Source organism: Pseudophryne corroboree, chromosome 1 (assembly GCF_028390025.1).
Source record: "Pseudophryne corroboree isolate aPseCor3 chromosome 1, aPseCor3.hap2, whole genome shotgun sequence".
NCBI lineage: Eukaryota > Metazoa > Chordata > Amphibia > Anura > Myobatrachidae > Pseudophryne > Pseudophryne corroboree.
Genome location: NC_086444.1, coordinates 63,700,376 through 63,721,818, shown reverse-complemented (window position 1 = coordinate 63,721,818; position 21,443 = coordinate 63,700,376). Strand labels below are relative to the sequence as shown.

The following is a 21,443-nucleotide window of genomic DNA, read 5'->3' as shown; positions in this document are numbered from 1 at the left end:
CGGCGTTATTTTAACGGTAAGTATTATTTAGTTATAAATAACCTTGCCTAACCACTTTTTTAAAATGTATTGTAGGTGTGAATGTTGTTGTGTTGCATTAGTGTTTGTTATTTATCCTGTTCTTTACAGTTATACTATAATTTGAATAACTTACACTGTCACTCATTAGCACATTAAACCATACACATATTGCGTGTTAAAAAATAATTTTCTGGAACACAGGCATTTTTTGTGTAACAATTGCCAAAACTTTATTGGTAAACAACGATTTGCTGCAGCCTTCATTTGTTTTTTTTGTGTGTGCTGGGTGCAGAGGATTGGCCTGGTTCGTTGGTCCGTGTTCTGCTGGAGCGTCTAACAGGGGAGGTAACTGGGGTCTGGCTTGGTGTGGTTGTTCCCGAGCTTGAGCTTATTTGTTGGGATGCCAACACATTAATGCTTTGGCTCAGGTTGTGTATGCTTGCAGTCAGTTGTGTATTTGCGGCAGTGTTGTTGGCAATAATTCGGGAGAGGTTTTCGTTTATCAGTTGGTTGTGTTGGATAATTTGTATGAGGGCTTGTTGCTGCCGCTGTTGTTCATCCATGATTCAGAGTAAATTGGCTTGCATTTGACTGTTGTCTGCCCTTATCTGCTCCATTGAATTGGCAATTCTGCCAACCTGAACTATCAGTCTGCCTGAGTTCCGACTGAGTCGAGGCAGATGATGGGGCAGACTGGCAAGGTATTGGGTGTGGGTGTTGAGGCAGGCATAGTTTTGCGCCTGTTGTGTGGCCCAACTGCTCCAAAACTCTGGGGCCATTTGTTGCTGGGGTGGTGTTGGCCTCAATTGGGGGCTGTGGGATGTTTGGGGTGGTTGGGTTATGTCCTGCGGCGTGGTTGGCTGGGTAGGATCGATCGGCTGCAGGTGTTGTGTGTAGGTATCCTGCTGGTCACTTTCCTGCTGGGCGTCCTTGTCCATGATGGGTGGTTCTGTATGGGGTTGAAGACAGCCACTATTTAGTCAATATTTTGAATTGTTCTTTTTATTGCTTTACGTCAACATGCCTTACTTATGCAGCATTCAGATCGCAAATGCCGGATCCTACCCGGTAAGAGAAACGTGTACTTACCGGGTGGGATCCGGCATTTGCCGTCCGTTGCTGGCTTTCCGACCCGGCAATATACTGGGTCGGTTGCCATAGCAGCGGAGGGCACAGCAGCAGTAGGGGCGGGGGTGGAGGCGGCGCCGGGAGATGAGCTCATCTCCTGCGCCGCCTCTGCCTATGCTGTGAATGGGAGCCGCGTCGCATCGGAACGGCTCCCATTCACACTGCGCCTGACTTGGTAATCAACCCGGTAATAACCCTTCTTTTTTACCGGGTTGAATTACCGGGTCAAGCGACCCGCTAATTCTGAAAAGGACCTTTCACATCGCACACTGACCAGTTTCGACACGGCAATATGCCGTGTCGATACCGGGTTTTTAGTGCGATGTGAAAGGGGTATCAATAATATTCATGTTGTAAATGATACAGAGATTGTGGCCTAAAATTAACTATGAAGCTCACCTTTTTGTAGACATATGTGGCTTCTAACGTTCCATACACAGTTGAAAAATGATTTAGGGAATTGTCGGACTCTGAGCCATAATTAATGTGAGAACACGAAGAACTCTAACAATTTTAAATTACTGCATTTACAGATTGAGTATGAACCTTCCTTTTGTTAAACACACACAATACATTAAATGTGTTTTGCAAAACACTCATACATTGTTCAAGGCAGTCAGTGGTCTGGGCAAAAATTTGACAAATAAAGTAAAACACAAATTATTCGTTAAAAATGCATGTAAATTTCTTAAGGTGGCCTATATTTAGAACTGGTGATGTTGGCCATGCAAAACAATTGGATTATAGATTCCATTTATGTTGCTGTTTTTTGAAAAACAAATATAATTCTAAATTGGTTGCTATGGCCAACATCACATCTGAAAATGTAACCACAAAAATTACGTTAACCCCATGTGCTTGTTGTTTGTGATTATTACAAGGATGATTTTGTATTTATAATACATTATTTTTGGCTGTACACAAACAGTGGTGCAGATGAATTAACTTGGATAAGGCATAAGGAAGTGATAAACCAGTGATATGTGCAAGGTGATAAAGGAACAAGCCAAACAGCTCCAAACTGTAATTTAACTGTTAGGATCTGTTTTGCTTCTGCCTTTATCACCTTGCACATATCACTGGTTTATCACTTCATTATGCCTTATCCAGGTTAATTCATCGATCACACTGTTTTGTAAATTATTTACAATAAACTTTTATGTTTACTCACCAGACAGCTAAGGTGATTGTGGATCCTCGCTTTGTGGACTGGCCAAAATTGCTTGTGGTGGCAGGGACGACACTGCGGAGATGCGCCGTTGGGGTGGTGATGATGGTGCTGCTGATTCAGCCTCAAGACGGCGTCTCTTGGTTGGCCTCCTAGCCACAGTCACCGAGCCCTGTGATGGGCGCCTCAGTGGAGGGGGGTTTGCAGAAGAAGAACCTGTGTGATAAGATAAACATTAACATTTTGTGCTTCTATGTGTTTGCTGAATATGTGTTTACAGTTAAATCTTATCTGCATTCCCACCATCTGCATCACTTGGCAGTGTTGGATGTGGCCTGGTTGTGCTGCTTCTCTTTCGTACTGTAAAAATATGAAGAATGACCTTATCATTATCAACATACTATTTTTGTTAATTTTTTATGCAAAATCCTTATTGTGATGTAAACATGTGTGGAACCTGATGATAAGTAAACTAAACGATGCTTATGCTTTTCTGCCTGACTTCATTGGGTGTGTATACTTTAAATATGAAAAAATTTCACCAAAAAAACCATACACAAAGGCGCATAATGCACAATATTACTGTATAATGGTTAAAACCCACACCACATAGCTTGACACAACCACAATATTGCACGCTAAGGTACCAATTTAAAAACCAAACAAGAAAACACTAGCCACAAATATCTGCACAAAAATGAAAACTGCAAAAACAAATATGCCTGAAAAACACATCAAACACACAAAGGACAACCCAGAACAACACACAATAAACAAAAATTCTATGTAAACTTTATAAAAAAAACACTTTGCATAAAACATATTCATCACACTTCTTTCAACTACACCTACAAAGATTTACTACTGATATCAAACGCCAGGAAAAGGCCAAGGCAACCAGAGAAAAAAAACTATACAAAGGAAAAAAATATACATAATTGATATTAACACTACATCAGTCCTGGCCAACCTGTGGCTCTCAAGATGTATTAACACTACACATACCAGCATGCCCTGCCACAATTTTAGCATTCACTAATAGCAAAACTGAGGCAAGGCATGATGGGACTTGTAGTTTTGCAACACCTGGAGAGCCACAGGTTGGCCAGGCCTGCACGACATCACCAACACATTAGAAGAATTAACAAACTGACAATCACAATTAGCTTGAAGAAATTTCAGACAACAAAGAACAAAACACAGATGTTTACATTTTTAATTAAAAAAATAAAACTCACCATCCTGCCTTGGCCGGTCAGAATCCCGGACATGAGTCGCACCAACCACTTCTGGCGGAATGAGTGCACGCACAGGCTCCTCCCAATCACGGTAAGATGCACGGAAGGGGTGTCCACCCCCGGTTTGGCGGGCTGATTTAGCCTCCTTGGCCATCTTCGCCTTGACACGGCGCTTTATGTCGTAAAAACGCTTACGACACTTGTCCTCGGTCCGCCTCACCACACCCTCACTATTCACAGCCGCAATGACCTTCCCCCACAGAACAGACTTCCTGCGTGACGACACCTTTGCAGCATCATGGCCAAACAACTGCCGATGATGCCTCATCAGCTCCCGCACCAAAGCCATATTTTCAGCGTAGCTGAATTTTACATTGCGGCCAGTTTTTGTAGTGGTGCGTGGCTGCGGAGCCACAACACCATCACTATCACTGGAGGCCGCAGCAGCAACCTCCCCCTCCTCCTCACTAACCTCCTCCACCTCACTCACCTCCTCCCTCTCACTCACCTCCTCCACCTCACTCACCTCCTCCACCTCACTCACCTCCTCCACCACACTCACCTCCGACTGGGACATAATCGGGACAAACAACAAATAACACTGAGTAAAAAAAATGAAAACACACTCCTCCACTACCACTACACACCACACACCAAAGACACACACACTCACTCACAAACAATGACAATAGACGTTAAATAAAAAACAATGACAAAAAAGTAGACAAACTATAAAATAACTACACAACAAGTATGACAAGACTACTTACACACACAGTACAGCACTCAACAATCTCACAAATCCTCCTCAAACTCCAAAAAACTCACCAACTCCTAACACACCTTCCTCTCACCTCTCCACTAGCTAAACCCACGAGGTGCTGACGGTTTGGGGCGTTTTTATAGTAATGTGCACAGACACTCCTCCATCACGAATCAAACCAATCACGGACGAGTGACAAAAACGAAACTTATAAAAAAATCGCGTCCGTGAACGGACAAACACTGCCGTAACTAAAATGTGACGCAGTCGTAAAAAAACCACAGAACACGGCCGCAAAACCACTAAATCGGCCGCATTCTACCTTACAAAACTACGAATGACATCGACATCGGAAAACACGAAATTGAAAAATACGACAGCTTAGTAAATTAGTCGTAATAAATTCAAAAAGTTGCAAATTCACACTTTCAATGTAATTTGTGTTTGATCTTTAACCTCATTCTGAAAAATACGATTTTTAGTAAATATACCCCACTGTTTTTATATATTGAATCTTTGTTTCAGAAAGGTGATACATTTCGCAACAGCTTTACTCACTGGTTGCAGTATATAACCTTGGAGAGATAAATACTTGTCTTACCACATATTCTTAAATGCCCTGTCTGAAATACAATATGTTTACCTATAATCTTGATTATCAAAGTTATGTGTTTTTGGGTAAACTGTTTACATCTCATGGCAATTTGAGGTATTTAAAGATTTTTGGAATATGTAAAGGTTTATTGGAATCACTGGGGTATATTTACTAAAATTCGTATTTTTCAGAATGAGGTTAAAGATCAAACACGAATGACATCGAAACTGTGAATTTGCAACTTTTTGAATTTATTACGACTAATTTACTAAGCTGTCGTATTTTTCAATTTCGTGTTTTCCGATGTCGATGTCATTCGTAGTTTTGTAAGGTAGAATGCGGCCGATTTAGTGGTTTTGCGGCCGTGTCCTGTTGTTTTTTTACGACTGCGTCACATTTAAGTTACGGCAGTGTTTGTCCGTTCACGGACGCGATTTTTTTATAAGTTTCGTTTTTGTCACTCGTCCGTGATTGGTTTGATTCGTGATGGAGGAGTGTCTGTGCACATTACTATAAAAACGCCCCAAACCGTCAGCACCTCGTGGGTTTAGCTAGTGGAGAGGTGAGAGGAAGGTGTGTTAGGAGTTGGTGAGTTTTTTGGAGTTTGAGGAGAATTTGAGGAGGTTATTTGCGATTGTTGAGTGCTCTACTGTGTGTGTAAGTAGTCTTGTCATACTTGTTGTGTAGTTATTTTAAAGTTTGTCTACTTTTTTGTCATTGTTTTTTATTTAACATCTATTGTCACTGTTTGTGAGTGAGTGAGTGAGTGAGTGTGTGTGTGTGTGTGTGTGTGTGTGTGTGTGTGTGTGTGTGTGTGTGTGTGTGTTTGGTGTGTGGTGTGTAGTGGTAGTGGAGGAGTGTGTATTGTTTTTTTTACTCAGTGTTATTTGTTGTTTGTCCTGATTATGTCCCAGTCAGAGGTGAGTGAGGTGGAGGAGGTGAGTGAGGTGGAGGAGGTGAGTGAGAGGGAGGAGGTGAGTGAGGTGGAGGAGGTGAGTGAGAGGGAGGAGGTGAGTGAGAGGGAGGAGGTTAGTGAGGTGGAGGAGGTTAGTGAGGAGGAGGGGGTGGCTGCTGCTGCGGCCTCCAGTGATAGTGATGGTGTTGTGGCTCCGCAGCCACGCACCACTACAAAAACTGGCCGCAATGTAAAATTCAGCTACGCTGAAAATATGGCTTTGGTGCGGGAGCTGATGAGGCATCATCGGCAGTTGTTTGGCCATGATGCTGCAAAGGTGTCGTCACGCAGGAAGTCTGTTCTGTGGGGGAAGGTCATTGCGGCTGTGAATAGTGAGGGTGTGGTGAGGCGGACCGAGGACACGTGTCGTAAGCGTTTTTACGACATAAAGCGCCGTGTCAAGGCGAAGATGGCCAAGGAGGCTAAATCAGCCCGCCAAACCGGGGGTGGACACCCCTTCCGTGCATCTTACCGTGATTGGGAGGAGCCTGTGCGTGCACTCATTCCGCCAGAAGTGGTTGGTGCGACTCATGTCCGGGATTCTGACCGGCCAAGGCAGGATGGTGAGTTTTATTTTTTAATGAAAAATGTAAACATCTGTGTTTTGTTCTTTGTTGTCTGAAATTTCTTCCAGCTAATTGTGATTGTCAGTTTGTTAATTCTTCTAATGTGTTGGTGATGTAGTGCAGGCCTGGCCAACCTGTGGCTCTCCAGGTGTTGCGAAACTACAAGTCCCATCATGCCTTGCCTCAGTTTTGCTATTAGTGAATGCTAAAACTGTGGCAGGGCATGCTGGGATGTGTAGTTTTACTACATCTTGAGAGCCACAGGTTGGCCAGGACTGATGTAGTGTTAATATCTATTATGTATATTTGTATCCTTTGTATAGTTTTTTTTTTCTCTGGTTGCCTTGGCCTTTTCCTGGTGTTTGAAATCAGTAGTAAATCTTTGTAGGTGTAGTTGAAAGAAGTGTGATGAATATGTTTTATGCAAAGTGTTTTTTTATAAAGTTTTCATAGGATTTATCTTTATTGTGTGTTGTTTTGGGTTGTCCTTTGTGTGTTTGATGTGTTTTTCAGGCATATTTGTTTTTGCAGTTTACATTTTTTTGCAGATATTTGTGGCTAGTGTTTTCTTGTTTGGTTTTTAAATTGGTACCTTAGCGTGCAATATTGTGGTTGTGTCAAGCTATGTGGTTTGGGTTTTAACCATTATAATATTGTGCATTATGCGCCTTTGTGTATGGTTTTTTTGTTGAAATTTTTTCTTATTTAAACTAGTATACACACCCAATGAAGTCAGGCAGAAAAGCATAAGCATCGTTTAGTTTACTTATCATCAGGTTCCACATATGTTTACATCACAATAAGGATTTTGCTTAAAAACCCCCCACAAATAGTATGTTGATAAGGTCATTCTTCATATTTTTACAGTACGCCAGAGAAGCAGCACAGCCAGGATACATCCAACACTGCCAAGTGATGCAGATGGTGGGAATGCAGATAAGATTTAACTGTAAACACATATTCAGCAAACACATAGAAGCACAAAATATTAATGTTTATATTATCACATAGGGGGTCATTCCGAGTTGTTCGCTCGCAAGTGAATTTTAGCAGATTTGCTCATGCTAAGCCGCCGCCTACTGGGAGTGAATCTTAGCATCTTAAAATTGCGAACGATGTATTCGCAATATTGCGATTACACACCTCGTAGCAGTTTCTGAGTTGCTTCAGACTTACTCGGCATCTGCGATCATTTCACTGCTTGTCGTTCCTGGTTTGACGTCACAAACACACCCAGCGTTCGCCCAGACACTCCCCCGTTTCTCCAGCCACTCCTGCGTTTTTTCCGGAAACGGTAGCGTTTTTTCCCACACGCCCATAAAACGGCCTGTTTCCGCCCAGTAACACCCATTTCCTGTCAATCACATTACGATCGCCAGAACGATGAAAATGCCGTGAGTAAAATTCCTAAGTGCATAGCAAATTTACTTGGCGCAGTCGCAGTGCGGACATTGCGCATGCGCATTAAGCGGAAAATCGCTGCGATGCGAAGATTTTTACCGAGCGAACAACTCGGAATGACCCCCATAGGTTCTTCTTTTGCAAACCCCCCTCCACTGAGGCGCACATCACAGGGCTCGGTGACTGTGGCTAGGAGGCCAACCAAGAGACGCAGTCTTGAGGCTGAATCAGCAGCACCATCATCACCACCCCAACGGCGCATCTCCGCAGTGTCGTCCCTGCCACCACAAGCAATTTTGGCCAGTCCACAAAGCGAGGATCCACAATCACCTCAGCTGTCTGTTGAGTAAACAAAAAAGTTTATTGAAAATAATTTACAAAACAGTGTGATCGATGAATTAACCTGGATAAGGCATAATGAAGTGATAAACCAGTGATATGTGCAAGGTGATAAAGGCAGATCCTAACAGTTAAATTACAGATTGGAGCTGATTGGCTGGTGCCTTTATCACCTTGCACATATCACTGGTTTATCACTTCCTTATGCCTTATCCAGGTTAATTCATCTGCACCACTGTTTGTGTACAGCCAAAAATAATGTATTATAAATACAAAATCATCCTTGTAATAATCACAAACAACAAGCACATGGGGTTAACGTAATTTTTGTGGTTACATTTTCAGATGTGATGTTGGCCATAGCAACCAATTTAGAATTATATTTATTTTTCAAAAAACAGCAACATAAATGGAATCTATAATCCAATTGTTTTGCATGGCCAACATCACCAGTTCTAAATATAGGCCACCTTAAGAAATTTACATGCATTTTTAACGATTATTTTTTGTTTTACTTTATTTGTCCAATTTTTTGCCAGACCACTGACTGCCTTGAACAATGTATGAGTGTTTTGCTAAACACATTTAATGTATTGTGTGTGTTTAACAAAAGGAAGGTTCATACTCAATCTGTAAATGCAGTAATTTAAAATTGTTAGAGTTCTTCGTGTTTGCACATTAATTTTGGCTCAGTCTGACAATTCCCTAAATCATTTTTCAACTGAGTATGGAACGTTAGAAGCCACATATGTCTACAAAAAGGTGAGCTACATAGTTAATTTTAGGCCACAATCTCTGTATCATTTACAACATGAATATTATTAAGTAAGGCATGTTGACGTAAAGCAATAAAAAGAACAATGCAAAATATTGACTAAATAGTGGCTGTCTTCAACCCCATACAGAACCACCCATCATGGACGAGGACGCCCAGCAGGAAAGTGACCAGCAGGATACCTACACACTACACCTGCAGCCCATCGATCCTACCCAGCCAACCATGCCGCAGGACATAACCCAACCACCCCAAACATCCCACAGCCCCCAATTGAGGCCAACACCACCCCAGCAACAAATGTCCCCAGAGTTTTGGAGCAGTTGGGCCACACAACAGGCGCAAAACTATGCCTGCCTCAACACCCACACCCAATACCTTGCCAGTCTGCCCCATCATCTGCCTCGACTCAGTCGGAAATCAGGCAGATTGATAGTTCAGGTTGGCAGAATTGCCAATTCAATGGAGCAGATGAGGTCAGACAACAGTCAAATGCAAGCCAATTTACTCCGAATCATGGATAAACAACAGCGGCAGCAACAAGCCCTCATACAAATTATCCAACACAGCCAACTGATAAACGAAAACCTCTCCCGAATTATTGCCAACAACACTGCCGCAAATACACAACTGACTGCAAGCATACACAACCTGAGCCAAAGCATTAATGTGTTGGCATCCCAACAAATAAGCTCAAGCTCGGGAACAACTGTCACAACTGAGGGCCTGAGCTGACGGGAGGCAGCCTCAGTTGTAGGGGCTGAGATGTAACGGAACCTGGGAGGTTGTATCAGACCCCTAGACATGTAAGTAACATGTAGAATAACTGCCCGAAGGCGTGACCACGACAACCAGGATAAAAGTCAATGATGTTTATTATGACAAACTCCGTAACACAGCAGCAGTAAAGGAAACATAAAAGTCAACAGAGGATAAATACAATTCCTGGGTACTACAGGGTGGCAAGGGCCACAGGCACTGGTAGTGTGAGACAGTTCTTATAATCTTCTAGTTGGAAAGTCCTTACCAGGCCTGACTGTAGCAATGGAGAGAACCCAGGATCGTACCAGCTGGTGTTCCAGGAAAGGCTGGGCTGCTGAAGATAAAACGGCTGCTGTGGATACTGGCTGGAACCAGACTGTTGTTGGTACGGAGTGGATACTGGCTGGAACCAGTTAAATAATAAACGAACTTGAGAGCGATGAAATAATAATGAAGTTTGGAGTTTGAGAGCGGTGAAATAATAATACCGGTGGAGAGTGGTAAACTGCAGAAAGGACACCGGCCCTTTAAGAGAAGCTGTACACTGCTGGAAGCTGGGCTGGAAGCAGGTGATTGATAATGAAGTTTGGAGTTTGAGAGCGGTGAAATAATAATACCGGTGGAGAGTGGTAAACTGCAGAAAGGACACCGGCCCTTTAAGAGAAGCTGTACACTGCTGGAAGCTGGGCTGGAAGCAGGTGATTGTTGTAACTGGAAACAGGTGAGTCCAGAATGGATCGGAGAGTCAGGCTACACCGCAGATGGAATGCTGGTGCGGGTCTCTATAGCAGAAGTCTGGAGACAGGAGCTGGAACCTGGAAGACAACCACAGGAGAGAGACAAACTGGAACTAGGTTAGACAACCAAAGCACTGATGCCTTCCTTGCTCAGGCACAGCTTACTTATACCTGCAGCAAGGAAGGGGTTGGCTAGGCAATTATGCAAATCAACAATACAGACAGCAGATTGGTGGAAATGATCAGATGACAAAATCCAAGATGGCTGCGCCCATGCCGACACTTGGAGGGAAGTTTGGTTTGTAATCCATGTGAGAATTGAAACAGCAATGGCGACGCCGGCCACAGGAGACAGGAGACGCCAGACTGACAAGCGCACATCCAACCACGCGGGCACAGCGGAGGCCGCGGCTGATGAAATCACCACTCTGACACTCTGCACGTGGAAACCCAGGAACAGCGGGATCCGGTCCTGGAACGCCGAGCCAGCCCCAGGAGGCATCTGAAGGGTAAGTAATGGCGTCCAGATACCCGGATCGTGACAGCACCCCCCCCTTTAGGAGTGGCCCCAGGACACTTCTTAGGCTTTAAAGGAAACTTTGCGTGGAAATTTCGGACCAAGGCAGGAGCATGGACGTCTGAGGCATTGGTCCAAGAGCGTTCTTCAGGACCATAGCCCTTCCAGTCAATGAGGTATTGTAACTGACCGTAACGGAAACGTGAGTCCAAAATCTTGGCCACCTCGTACTCGACTCCCCGTTGAGTCTGAACTTTGGGAGCTGGAGGAAGTGCGGAATGAAACCGATTCAGGATCAGCGGTTTCAACAAAGAAACATGAAATGTCCTGGGTATTTTCAAGAAGGATGGTAACTGTAACCTGGAGGCAACAGGATTGATGACTTGTTCAATCTTGAAGGGTCCGATGTAGCGAGGTGCAAATTTCATGCTGGGAACTCTCAACCTCAAATTCTTCGTGGACAGCCACACACGATCACCCACCTTGAGAGCAGGAACCGCTCTACGCTTCCTATCGGCAAACTTCTTATACCTGAATGAGGCTTTAAGCAGGGCTGCGCGGACGTTCCTCCAGTTATTTGAAAACTGACGCAAGGTGACATCCACTGCTGGAACAGAAGTTGCGGGAAGCGGTTGGAATTCTGGGACTTTAGGGTGGAATCCATAATTAATAAAGAATGGTGTAGAAGAAGATGAGGAATGGTATTGATTGTTGTGGCTGAACTCGGCCCAAGGAAGGAGTTGAACCCAGTCATCTTGAGAGGAAGACACATATATACGGAGGAAGGCCTCCAAGTCCTGATTCACCCTCTCGGTTTGACCATTGGTCTGAGGATGGTAAGCCGTGGAAAACTTTAACTTGACTTGGAGGGCTTGACACAAACTTCGCCAAAATTTGGCTACAAATTGTACTCCACGATTCGAGATGATCTCTTCAGGAAGACCGTGAAGTCGGAAGATCTCTTGTATAAACACTTGAGCCAACTTGGAAGCTGACGGAAGACCGGTGAGAGGGATGAAATGTGCCATCTTGGTGAACCGGTCAACTACCACCCAGATGGTATTAAACTTGTTGCAGATAGGTAGATCGGAAACAAAGTCCATCGACAAATGGGTCCAAGGTCGACGGGGAACAGATAATGGAACCAGTTGCCCCGCAGGCGACTGGCGGGAGACTTTGTGTTGGGCACACTTTGGGCAGGAGGCAATAAATTCCATAACGTCCTTCTTCAGAGTTGGCCACCAGTAGGACCTAGAAATAAATTCAAGGGTTTTCTGAATGCCTGTATGTCCAGCAAAACGGGAAGCATGGGCCCAATGCATGAGCTTCTTCCTTAGAACTGGCTTAACAAAACTTTTCCCTGGTGGAGGCGTAGAGTCCATCCCTACCGTGGAGAATGCCAACGGATTAATAATAGGATGCTTGTCTGCAGACTCGGACTCATTTTCTTGCTCCCATGAGCGGGAAAGGGCATCGGCCTTACGATTCTGAGAACCCGGACAGAACTGGAGTTTAAAGTCAAACCTAGAGAAGAAAAGTGCCCATCTGGCCTGACGAGGATTCAGACATTGTGCGCCTTTGAGATATAAAAGATTTTTGTGGTCGGTAAGTATGGTGATTGAGTGGGAAGCTCCCTCCAACAGGTATCTCCACTCCTCCAGAGCGAGCTTGATGGCTAGCAACTCCTGATCGCCAATGGCATAGTTGCGCTCAGCTGGGGAGAACTTCCGGGAGAAGAAACTGCAAGGATGTAGATGTCCATCTTTGGCCCTCTGGGATAACACTGCTCCTACACCAACGGAGGAGGCATCTACCTCTAAGATAAAAGGAGAGTCGGTGTCGGGCTGTTTCAGAACTGGTGCAGAGATGAACCGTTGCTTCAGAAGGTGAAAGGCCTGTGTAGCTTCCTCGGACCACTTGGACGGATTAGCACCTTTCTTGGTTAATGCAGTGATAGGCGCCACAATGGTGGAAAAGTCTCGTATAAATTTTCTATAATAATTGGCGAACCCTAAGAACCTCTGGACCCCTTTGAGGCTTAAGGGTATAGGCCAATTCTGGATTGCTTGGAGTTTCTCAGGATCCATCTCTAGTCCGGAACCGGACACAATGTAACCTAGAAACGGAATGGTTTTAACTTCAAACACACACTTCTCCAATTTACAATAGAGGTGATTGACACGGAGACGGGAAAGAACCTCTTTTACCCAGAAACGATGATCTTCGAGATTATTAGCAAAGATGAGGATGTCGTCTAGATAAACCACGACATGGCGGTACAAGATGTCCCTGAAAATCTCATTCACGAAGTGCTGGAAGACTGCTGGAGCGTTGCTCAATCCGAAGGGCATGACGAGGTACTCATAATGTCCGTCACGGGTGTTAAAGGCGGTCTTCCACTCGTCACCCTCACGGATTCGGATGAGATTGTAGGCACCCCTCAAGTCCAGCTTTGTGAAAATAGTTGCACCACTAACTCTATCAAAGAGCTCGGTAATCAGGGGTAAAGGGTATCGGTTCTTGACGGTAATGTCGTTCAGACCTCTGTAGTCGATGCACGGACGCAGACCACCGTCTTTCTTCTTAACGAAGAAGAAGCCTGCGCCGGCTGGAGAAGAAGATGGTCGGATGAAACCCTTCGCCAGGTTCTCTTTGATGTACTCTTCCATGGAGTGTGTCTCAGGCAGAGACAACGGATAAGTTCGACCTCGCGGTGGAACCTTCCCTGGAATGAGGTCGATTGGGCAGTCCCATTCTCTATGAGGAGGAAGGATATCAGCAGAGGCTTTACTGAACACGTCCGTGAAGTCTTGATATGGAGGAGGCGGAACATCAGATGACCTGGGGAAGGAAGAACAAACAGGAAGAACTTTGGCTAAACAAGTCTCAGCACAGGAGGGCCCCCATGCCAGTATTTGCGTAGTCGACCAGTCAATTGATGGGTTGTGGAGACGGAGCCATGGAAGGCCTAAAACCACTGGATGTGTGGCTCTTGGAATCACTAAAAAAGAAATATACTCAGAATGAAGAACTCCCACTCTCAGACGAACTGGAAGAGTCCTTAAGGAAATGACTGCGTCAAAAATCTTGCTGCCATCCACGGCAGTCAAAGAGATGGACGAGGACAGTCTCTCGGTGGGTAGGGACCACCGTTTAACATAAGCTTCGGTTATGAAATTCCCAGCTGCTCCGGAATCAAGGAGGGCAATGACGTTCCTGTAACGTTGAGCAATTTGGAGCGACACTGGGAGGTTACAGTCATGAGGAGATGGAGAGGAGATCATTACTCCTAGCCGGCCCTCTCCTTGGCGAGCTAGGATCTGGAGTTTCCCGGACGTTTGGGACAGGCATTGATAGTGTGCGACGGAGCTGCACAGTAGAGACAGAGAGACTCAGAGAGACGTCTTCGGCGCTCAGCAGGAGATAGACGGGAACGACTAATTTGCATAGCCTCATCCTTGGATGGAGATGGTTGACGAGGAGGAGGAGCAGAAGATTTAGGAGTAGATGATCTTCCTCGCTCGGTTGCTCTCTCTCTGAAACGTAGATCAACCTTCGTGCAAAGAGAAATTAGCTCATCCAACTTAGAGGGCAAGTCTCTGGTAGCTAACTCATCCTTGATGCATTCTGATAAGCCATGCCAGAATGCAGCATACAGGGCCTCGTCGTTCCATGCCAGTTCGGATGCCAGGATTTTAAACTGTATAAGATACTGTCCCACAGTACGTGTTCCCTGGCGTAAACGGAGAATCTCAGATGAAGCAGATGTTATCCGGCCTGGCTCGTCGAAGATGCGCCTGAATGTAGCTACAAAGTCAGTATAGGAGGATAGCAGGGGATCAGACTTCTCCCATAAAGGTGATGCCCAGTCAAGGGCTGAGCCACTGAGAAGGGAGATGATATAGGCAATTTTGGTACGGTCACTGAAGAAATTGCCAGGTAGAAGCTCAAAGTGGATTTCACATTGATTGCGAAATCCCCTGCAGAACCTTGGAGATCCATCAAATTTTGCTGGCGTTGGAAGATGAAGATGTGGACTGGAAATGGGTAAGGTGGGTGGGGTTACAGCTGGTGTCACTGTAGTGGACGCACCGGACGTGCCAGGTCCACGGAGGGTCGTTTGAATCCCATCCAGCCGTGTAGAGAGATCCTGGAGACAGCGGATGATGTGGCCCTGTGCAGCCTCCTGATGTTCAAGTCGGGCTGCCAGTTCTTGCATCGGCCTGGCCGCTTGATCCTGGTCTCCGGCTGGATTCATTAGGTCAGTGCTTACTGTCACAACTGAGGGCCTGAGCTGACGGGAGGCAGCCTCAGTTGTAGGGGCTGAGATGTAACGGAACCTGGGAGGTTGTATCAGACCCCTAGACATGTAAGTAACATGTAGAATAACTGCCCGAAGGCGTGACCACGACAACCAGGATAAAAGTCAATGATGTTTATTATGACAAACTCCGTAACACAGCAGCAGTAAAGGAAACATAAAAGTCAACAGAGGATAAATACAATTCCTGGGTACTACAGGGTGGCAAGGGCCACAGGCACTGGTAGTGTGAGACAGTTCTTATAATCTTCTAGTTGGAAAGTCCTTACCAGGCCTGACTGTAGCAATGGAGAGAACCCAGGATCGTACCAGCTGGTGTTCCAGGAAAGGCTGGGCTGCTGAAGATAAAACGGCTGCTGTGGATACTGGCTGGAACCAGACTGTTGTTGGTACGGAGTGGATACTGGCTGGAACCAGTTAAATAATAAACGAACTTGAGAGCGATGAAATAATAATGAAGTTTGGAGTTTGAGAGCGGTGAAATAATAATACCGGTGGAGAGTGGTAAACTGCAGAAAGGACACCGGCCCTTTAAGAGAAGCTGTACACTGCTGGAAGCTGGGCTGGAAGCAGGTGATTGATAATGAAGTTTGGAGTTTGAGAGCGGTGAAATAATAATACCGGTGGAGAGTGGTAAACTGCAGAAAGGACACCGGCCCTTTAAGAGAAGCTGTACACTGCTGGAAGCTGGGCTGGAAGCAGGTGATTGTTGTAACTGGAAACAGGTGAGTCCAGAATGGATCGGAGAGTCAGGCTACACCGCAGATGGAATGCTGGTGCGGGTCTCTATAGCAGAAGTCTGGAGACAGGAGCTGGAACCTGGAAGACAACCACAGGAGAGAGACAAACTGGAACTAGGTTAGACAACCAAAGCACTGACGCCTTCCTTGCTCAGGCACAGCTTACTTATACCTGCAGCAAGGAAGGGGTTGGCTAGGCAATTATGCAAATCAACAATACAGACAGCAGATTGGTGGAAATGATCACATGACAAAATCCAAGATGGCTGCGCCCATGCAGACACTTGGAGGGAAGTTTGGTTTGTAATCCATGTGAGAATTGAAACAGCAATGGCGACGCCGGCCACAGGAGACAGGAGACGCCAGACTGACAAGCGCACATCCAACCACGCGGGCACAGCGGAGGCCGCGGCTGATGAAATCACCACTCTGACACTCTGCACGTGGAAACCCAGGAACAGCGGGATCCGGTCCTGGAACGCCGAGCCAGCCCCAGGAGGCATCTGAAGGGTAAGTAATGGCGTCCAGATACCCGGATCGTGACAACAACCACACCAAGCCAGACCCCAGTTACCTCCCCTGTTAGACGCTCCAGCAGAACACGGGCCAACGAACCAGGCCAATCCTCTGCACCCAGCACACACAAAAAAAAACAAATGAAGGCTGCAGCAAATCGTTGTTTACCAATAAAATTTTGGCAATTGTTACACAAAAAATGCCTGTGTTCCAGAAAATAATTTTATAACACACAATATGTGTATGGTTTAATGTGCTAATGAGTGACAGTGTAAGTTATTCAAATTATAGTATAACTGTAAAGAACAGGATAAATAACAAACACTAACGCAACACAAACAACATTCACACCTACAATACATTTTAGAAAAGTGGTTAGGCAAGGTTATTTATAACTAAAAAATACTTACCGTTAAAATAACGCCGAATCACTTCTTGCCTTACCTGCCTCCCTACATCTGTACTCACACTGTCACCAGATGTATCTAACTCACCTACTTGCTGGCTGTTTTCTTCATCACCAACATGTGGCAGATGTTGGTCATTTTTCAACTGAGTATGGAACGTTAGAAGCCACTTATGTCTACAAAAAGGTGAGCTTCATAGTTAATTTTAGGCCACAATCTCTGTATCATTTACAACATGAATATTATTAAGTAAGTCATGTTGACGTAAAGCAATAAAAAGAACAATTCAAAATATTGACTAAATAGTGGAGGTCTTCAACCCCATACAGAACCACCCATCATGGACGAGGACGCCCAGCAGGAAAGTGACCAGCAGGATACCTACACACTACACCTGCAGCCCATCGATCCTACCCAGCCAACCACACCGCAGGACATAACCCAACCACCCCAAACATCCCACAGCCCCCAATTGAGGCCAACACCACCCCAGCAACAAATGTCCCCAGAGTTTTGGAGCAGTTGGGCCACACAACAGGCGCAAAACTATGCCGGCCTCAACACCCACACCCAATACCTTGCCAGTCTGCCCCATCATCTGCCTCGACTCAGTCGGAACTCAGGCAGACTGATAGTTCAGGTTGGCAGAATTGCCAATTCAATGGAGCAGATGAGGGCAGACAACAGTCAAATACAAGCCAATTTACTCTGAATCATGGATGAACAACAGCGGCAGCAACAAGCCCTAATACAAATTATCCAACACAACCAACTGATAAACGAAAACCTCTCCCGAATTATTGCCAACAACACTGCCGCAAATACACAACTGACTGCAAGCATACACAACCTGAGCCAAAGCATTAATGTGTTGGCATCCCAACAAATAAGCTCAAGCTCGGGAACAACCACACCAAGCCAGACCCAAGTTACCTCCCCTGTTAGACGCTCCAGCAGAACACGGACCAACGAACCAGGCCAATCCTCTGCACCCAGCACACACAAAAAAAACAAATGAAGGCTGCAGCAAATCGTTGTTTACCAATAAAATTTTGGCAATTGTTACACAAAAAATGCCTGTGTTCCAGAAAATTATTTTTTAACAGCAATATGTGTATGGTTTAATGTGCTAATGAGTGACAGTGTAAGTTATTCAAATTATAGTATAACTGTAAAGAACAGGATAAATAACAAACACTAATGCAACACAAACAACATTCACACCTACAATACATTTTAGAAAAGTGGTTAGGCAAGGTTATTTATAACTAAATAAAACTTACCATTAAAATAACGCGAATCACTTCTTGCCATACCTGCCTCCCTACATCTGTACTCACACTGTCACCAGATGTATCTAACTCACCTACTTGCTGGCTGTTTTCTTCATCACCAACATGTGGCAGATGTTGTCGCAAACACATGTTATGAAGAAAACAGCAGCAGAACACAATCCTAGTCACCTTTGAGGGACTATACAACAGAAGCCCAGCAGACTTATCCAGACACCGAAACCTAGATTTCAGCACCCCAAAACATCTTTCTATCACATTCCGCGTAGACTTATGTGCATTATTATAATTGTGTTCAGCAGGAGAATCAGGTTGGGACAATGGAGTAAGGAGCCAAGAGTAGCAGCCATAACCACCATCACCTGAAAGACAGATATAGGCAACATTAGGACATGTGGATTATGGTAAATAACATACAAAAATCAGGAGGTTGAAGTTACCACACATACACACAACACACTTGGAACATACCCAGCAGCCAGCCATCAGGCATTTGTCCGTCCTCAAAGTTATCGAAGAGGGATGACTGACTGAGGATGAAGGAGTCATGGCAGCCGCCAGGGTAACCTGCAACCACACTCATAATTTTAGATTTGCATCACAAACCACCTGGACATTAGTGGATTGGCCCATATGTCTATTTGTATAAATATATTGCCTGCCCCTAGGTGGTCTCAGCTCAACGTGTGTGCAATCTATGGCACCCAGCACATTGGGCATGCCAGCAAGCTCATAGAAAGCTACCCTGACTGCATGCCACTGCGACTCCTGGGTAGGGAAGCAGATAGAGGCATCTATGTGGGGTTCCAAGACATCCAAAACCTGAGTGGACATTACAAAATATAAGGTGAGTGTCATGATCTGTAATCAATTCAATACTGTGTTATATTACATAACAGTAGCACCACTTAGACATAGACGTGTATGTATGTTTAAACTCACCTGATTTAAATATTTAGAAAAGGTGGGCTGGGAGATACCAATTGCATCGCCAGTCACAGCCTGGAAGCTCCCAGTAGCCATAAAGTGGAACACAGCCAGGAGTTTGTGCAGGCCTGAGACAGAGCGAGAGCGTGCTGTCTCAGGGTCTAGGTCCAGTTTGACATGGTCATACAGACGGAAAATGTTGTTTCTATTTAGCCGGAACATCTATATGACCATATCATCGGCCAATGCGTTCAAGTTTAAACGCTCCCTAAAAAAACGAGGCCTGCGCAGCCTCCGCGGCACCTGTACAACCTGCTGACCATGTTCACTTACCTGGCCCTGGTTTATTGTAGCCTCATGGAGCAGTCTCAGGTATCCCCCAGCAAACAAGAAATCTGTAGTACACACGGCTGCAGCCATTTCAGAGTGAGAGTTGCTCAAAATGTGCTTGGGTCCCTTTTAAAGGTCCAAAAATTCAGGTGTGACTAATGTATAATTGAAAACACATGTAAACACGCTTCTCAAACGCAGGTCTACTTTTTTTTAGGACTTTTTTACGATTTGTATTTTTTCACGGCCGCAAATGCTTTTTCCCGGTAGAGATTTCAAATACGAATGTTTAGTAAATGACCGTGTTCCATACCTAAACAGCCGCGTTTGACCGATGGTGTAATCATTCGTATTTTTTTACTTGGACTTCCAAAAAATACGAATGCCCTCATCACTGCCGTGATTTGAGTTTAGTAAATGACCGAGATGACACTTTGAAGAAAAAACACCATCTCGGTCAAAATCGGGAACTTAGTAAATATACCCCAGTGTATAAGAGTGTAGATCCCAAAACACGCTTTAGAATTATTCCTAGTAGGAATATTCCTGCAAAGATGTCTAATTGTTCAAAACAGTTTTCTCGCAAAACTATACTTGTGTATCTATGATTTCTCCAGATGGTGACTGACTGAACACTAGTAATCACACAAGCTATCACAACCATTTTGGAATTTCAAAGTACCGTATATACTCGAGTATAAGCCGACTTTTTCAGCACTTTTTTTTGTGCTGAAAAAGCCACCTCGGCTTATACTCGAGTCAGTGACAGGCAGAGGCAGAGCAGTGTGAAGGAGGGACACGGAGCGCACAGCGCGCGGCTCTCCTGTGTCCCTCCTGCATCTCCGGCGGCAGCAGCGGCGGTTCTATTACAGGAAGTACCCGTTCGTGACCTCTGATCACGAACCGGCACTTCCTTTAATAGACCCGCCGCGGCCGCCGAAGATGCAGGAGGGACACAGGAGAGGCGCGTGCTGTGCGCTTCGTGTCCCTCCAGAAGACAGTGCGGGATCGACGGAGGGGTAAGTAACAACACTGTGGGGCATACCTGGCACTTGGGGAGGGAACGTATCTGGCATCATGAGGGGGCGTATCTGGCAGCACTGTGGGGGCATATCTGGCAGCACTGTGGGGGCATATCTGGCAGCACTGTGGGGGCATATCTGGCAGCACTGTGGGGGCATAACTGGCAGCACTGTGGGGGCATATCTGGCAGCACTGTGGGGGCATATCTGGCAGCACTGTGGGGGCATATCTGGCAGCACTGGCAGCACTGTGGGGGCATATCTGGCAGCACTGTGGGGGCATAACTGGCAGCACTGTGGGGTCATATCTGGCAGCACTGTGGGGGCATATCTGGCAGCACTGTGGGGGCATATCTGGCAGCACTGTGGGGGCATATCTGGCAGCACTGTGGGGGCATATCTGGCAGCACTGTGGGGGCATAACTGGCAGCACTGTGGGGGCATATCTGGCAGCACTGTGGGGGCATATCTGGCAGCACTGTGGGGGCATATCTGGCAGCACTGTGGGGGCATATCTGGCAGCACTGTGGGGGCATATCTGGCAGCACTGTGGGGGCATATCTGGCAGCACTGTGGGGGCATAACTGGCAGCACTGTGGGGGCATATCTGGCAGCACTGTGGGGGCATATCTGGCAGCACTGTGGGGGCATATCTGGCAGCACTGTGGGGGCATAACTGGCAGCACTGTGGGGGCATAACTGGCAGCACTGTGGGGGCATATCTGGCAGCACTGTGGGGGCATATCTGGCAGCACTGTGGGGGCATATCTGGCAGCACTGTGGGGGCATATCTGGCAGCACTGTGGGGGCATATCTGGCACTATGAGGGCATATCTGGCACTGAGGGCTGTGTACGGCTAGAGCTGCATTTCCCACCCTAGGCTTATACTCGAGTCAATAAGTTTTCCCAGGTTTTTGTGGTA

The 21,443-nt window shown here is 45.7% G+C and overlaps 1 protein-coding gene across 1 annotated transcript; it reads right to left on the bottom strand.

Moving 5' to 3' along the window:
• Positions 1 to 225: 225 nt before the first annotated feature.
• On the bottom strand, positions 226 to 3,919 carry LOC134922890 (uncharacterized). Its single transcript, XM_063920747.1, has 4 exons — positions 3,556 to 3,919; positions 2,621 to 2,677; positions 2,321 to 2,533; positions 226 to 970 (listed from the first exon to the last, which is right to left on the bottom strand). Exons 1-3 carry the CDS (start codon positions 3,902 to 3,904, stop codon positions 2,328 to 2,330), a joined length of 612 nt encoding a protein of 203 aa, XP_063776817.1. The 5' UTR covers positions 3,905 to 3,919; the 3' UTR covers positions 226 to 970; positions 2,321 to 2,327.
• Between the last annotated feature and the right edge of the window lie 17,524 nt (positions 3,920 to 21,443).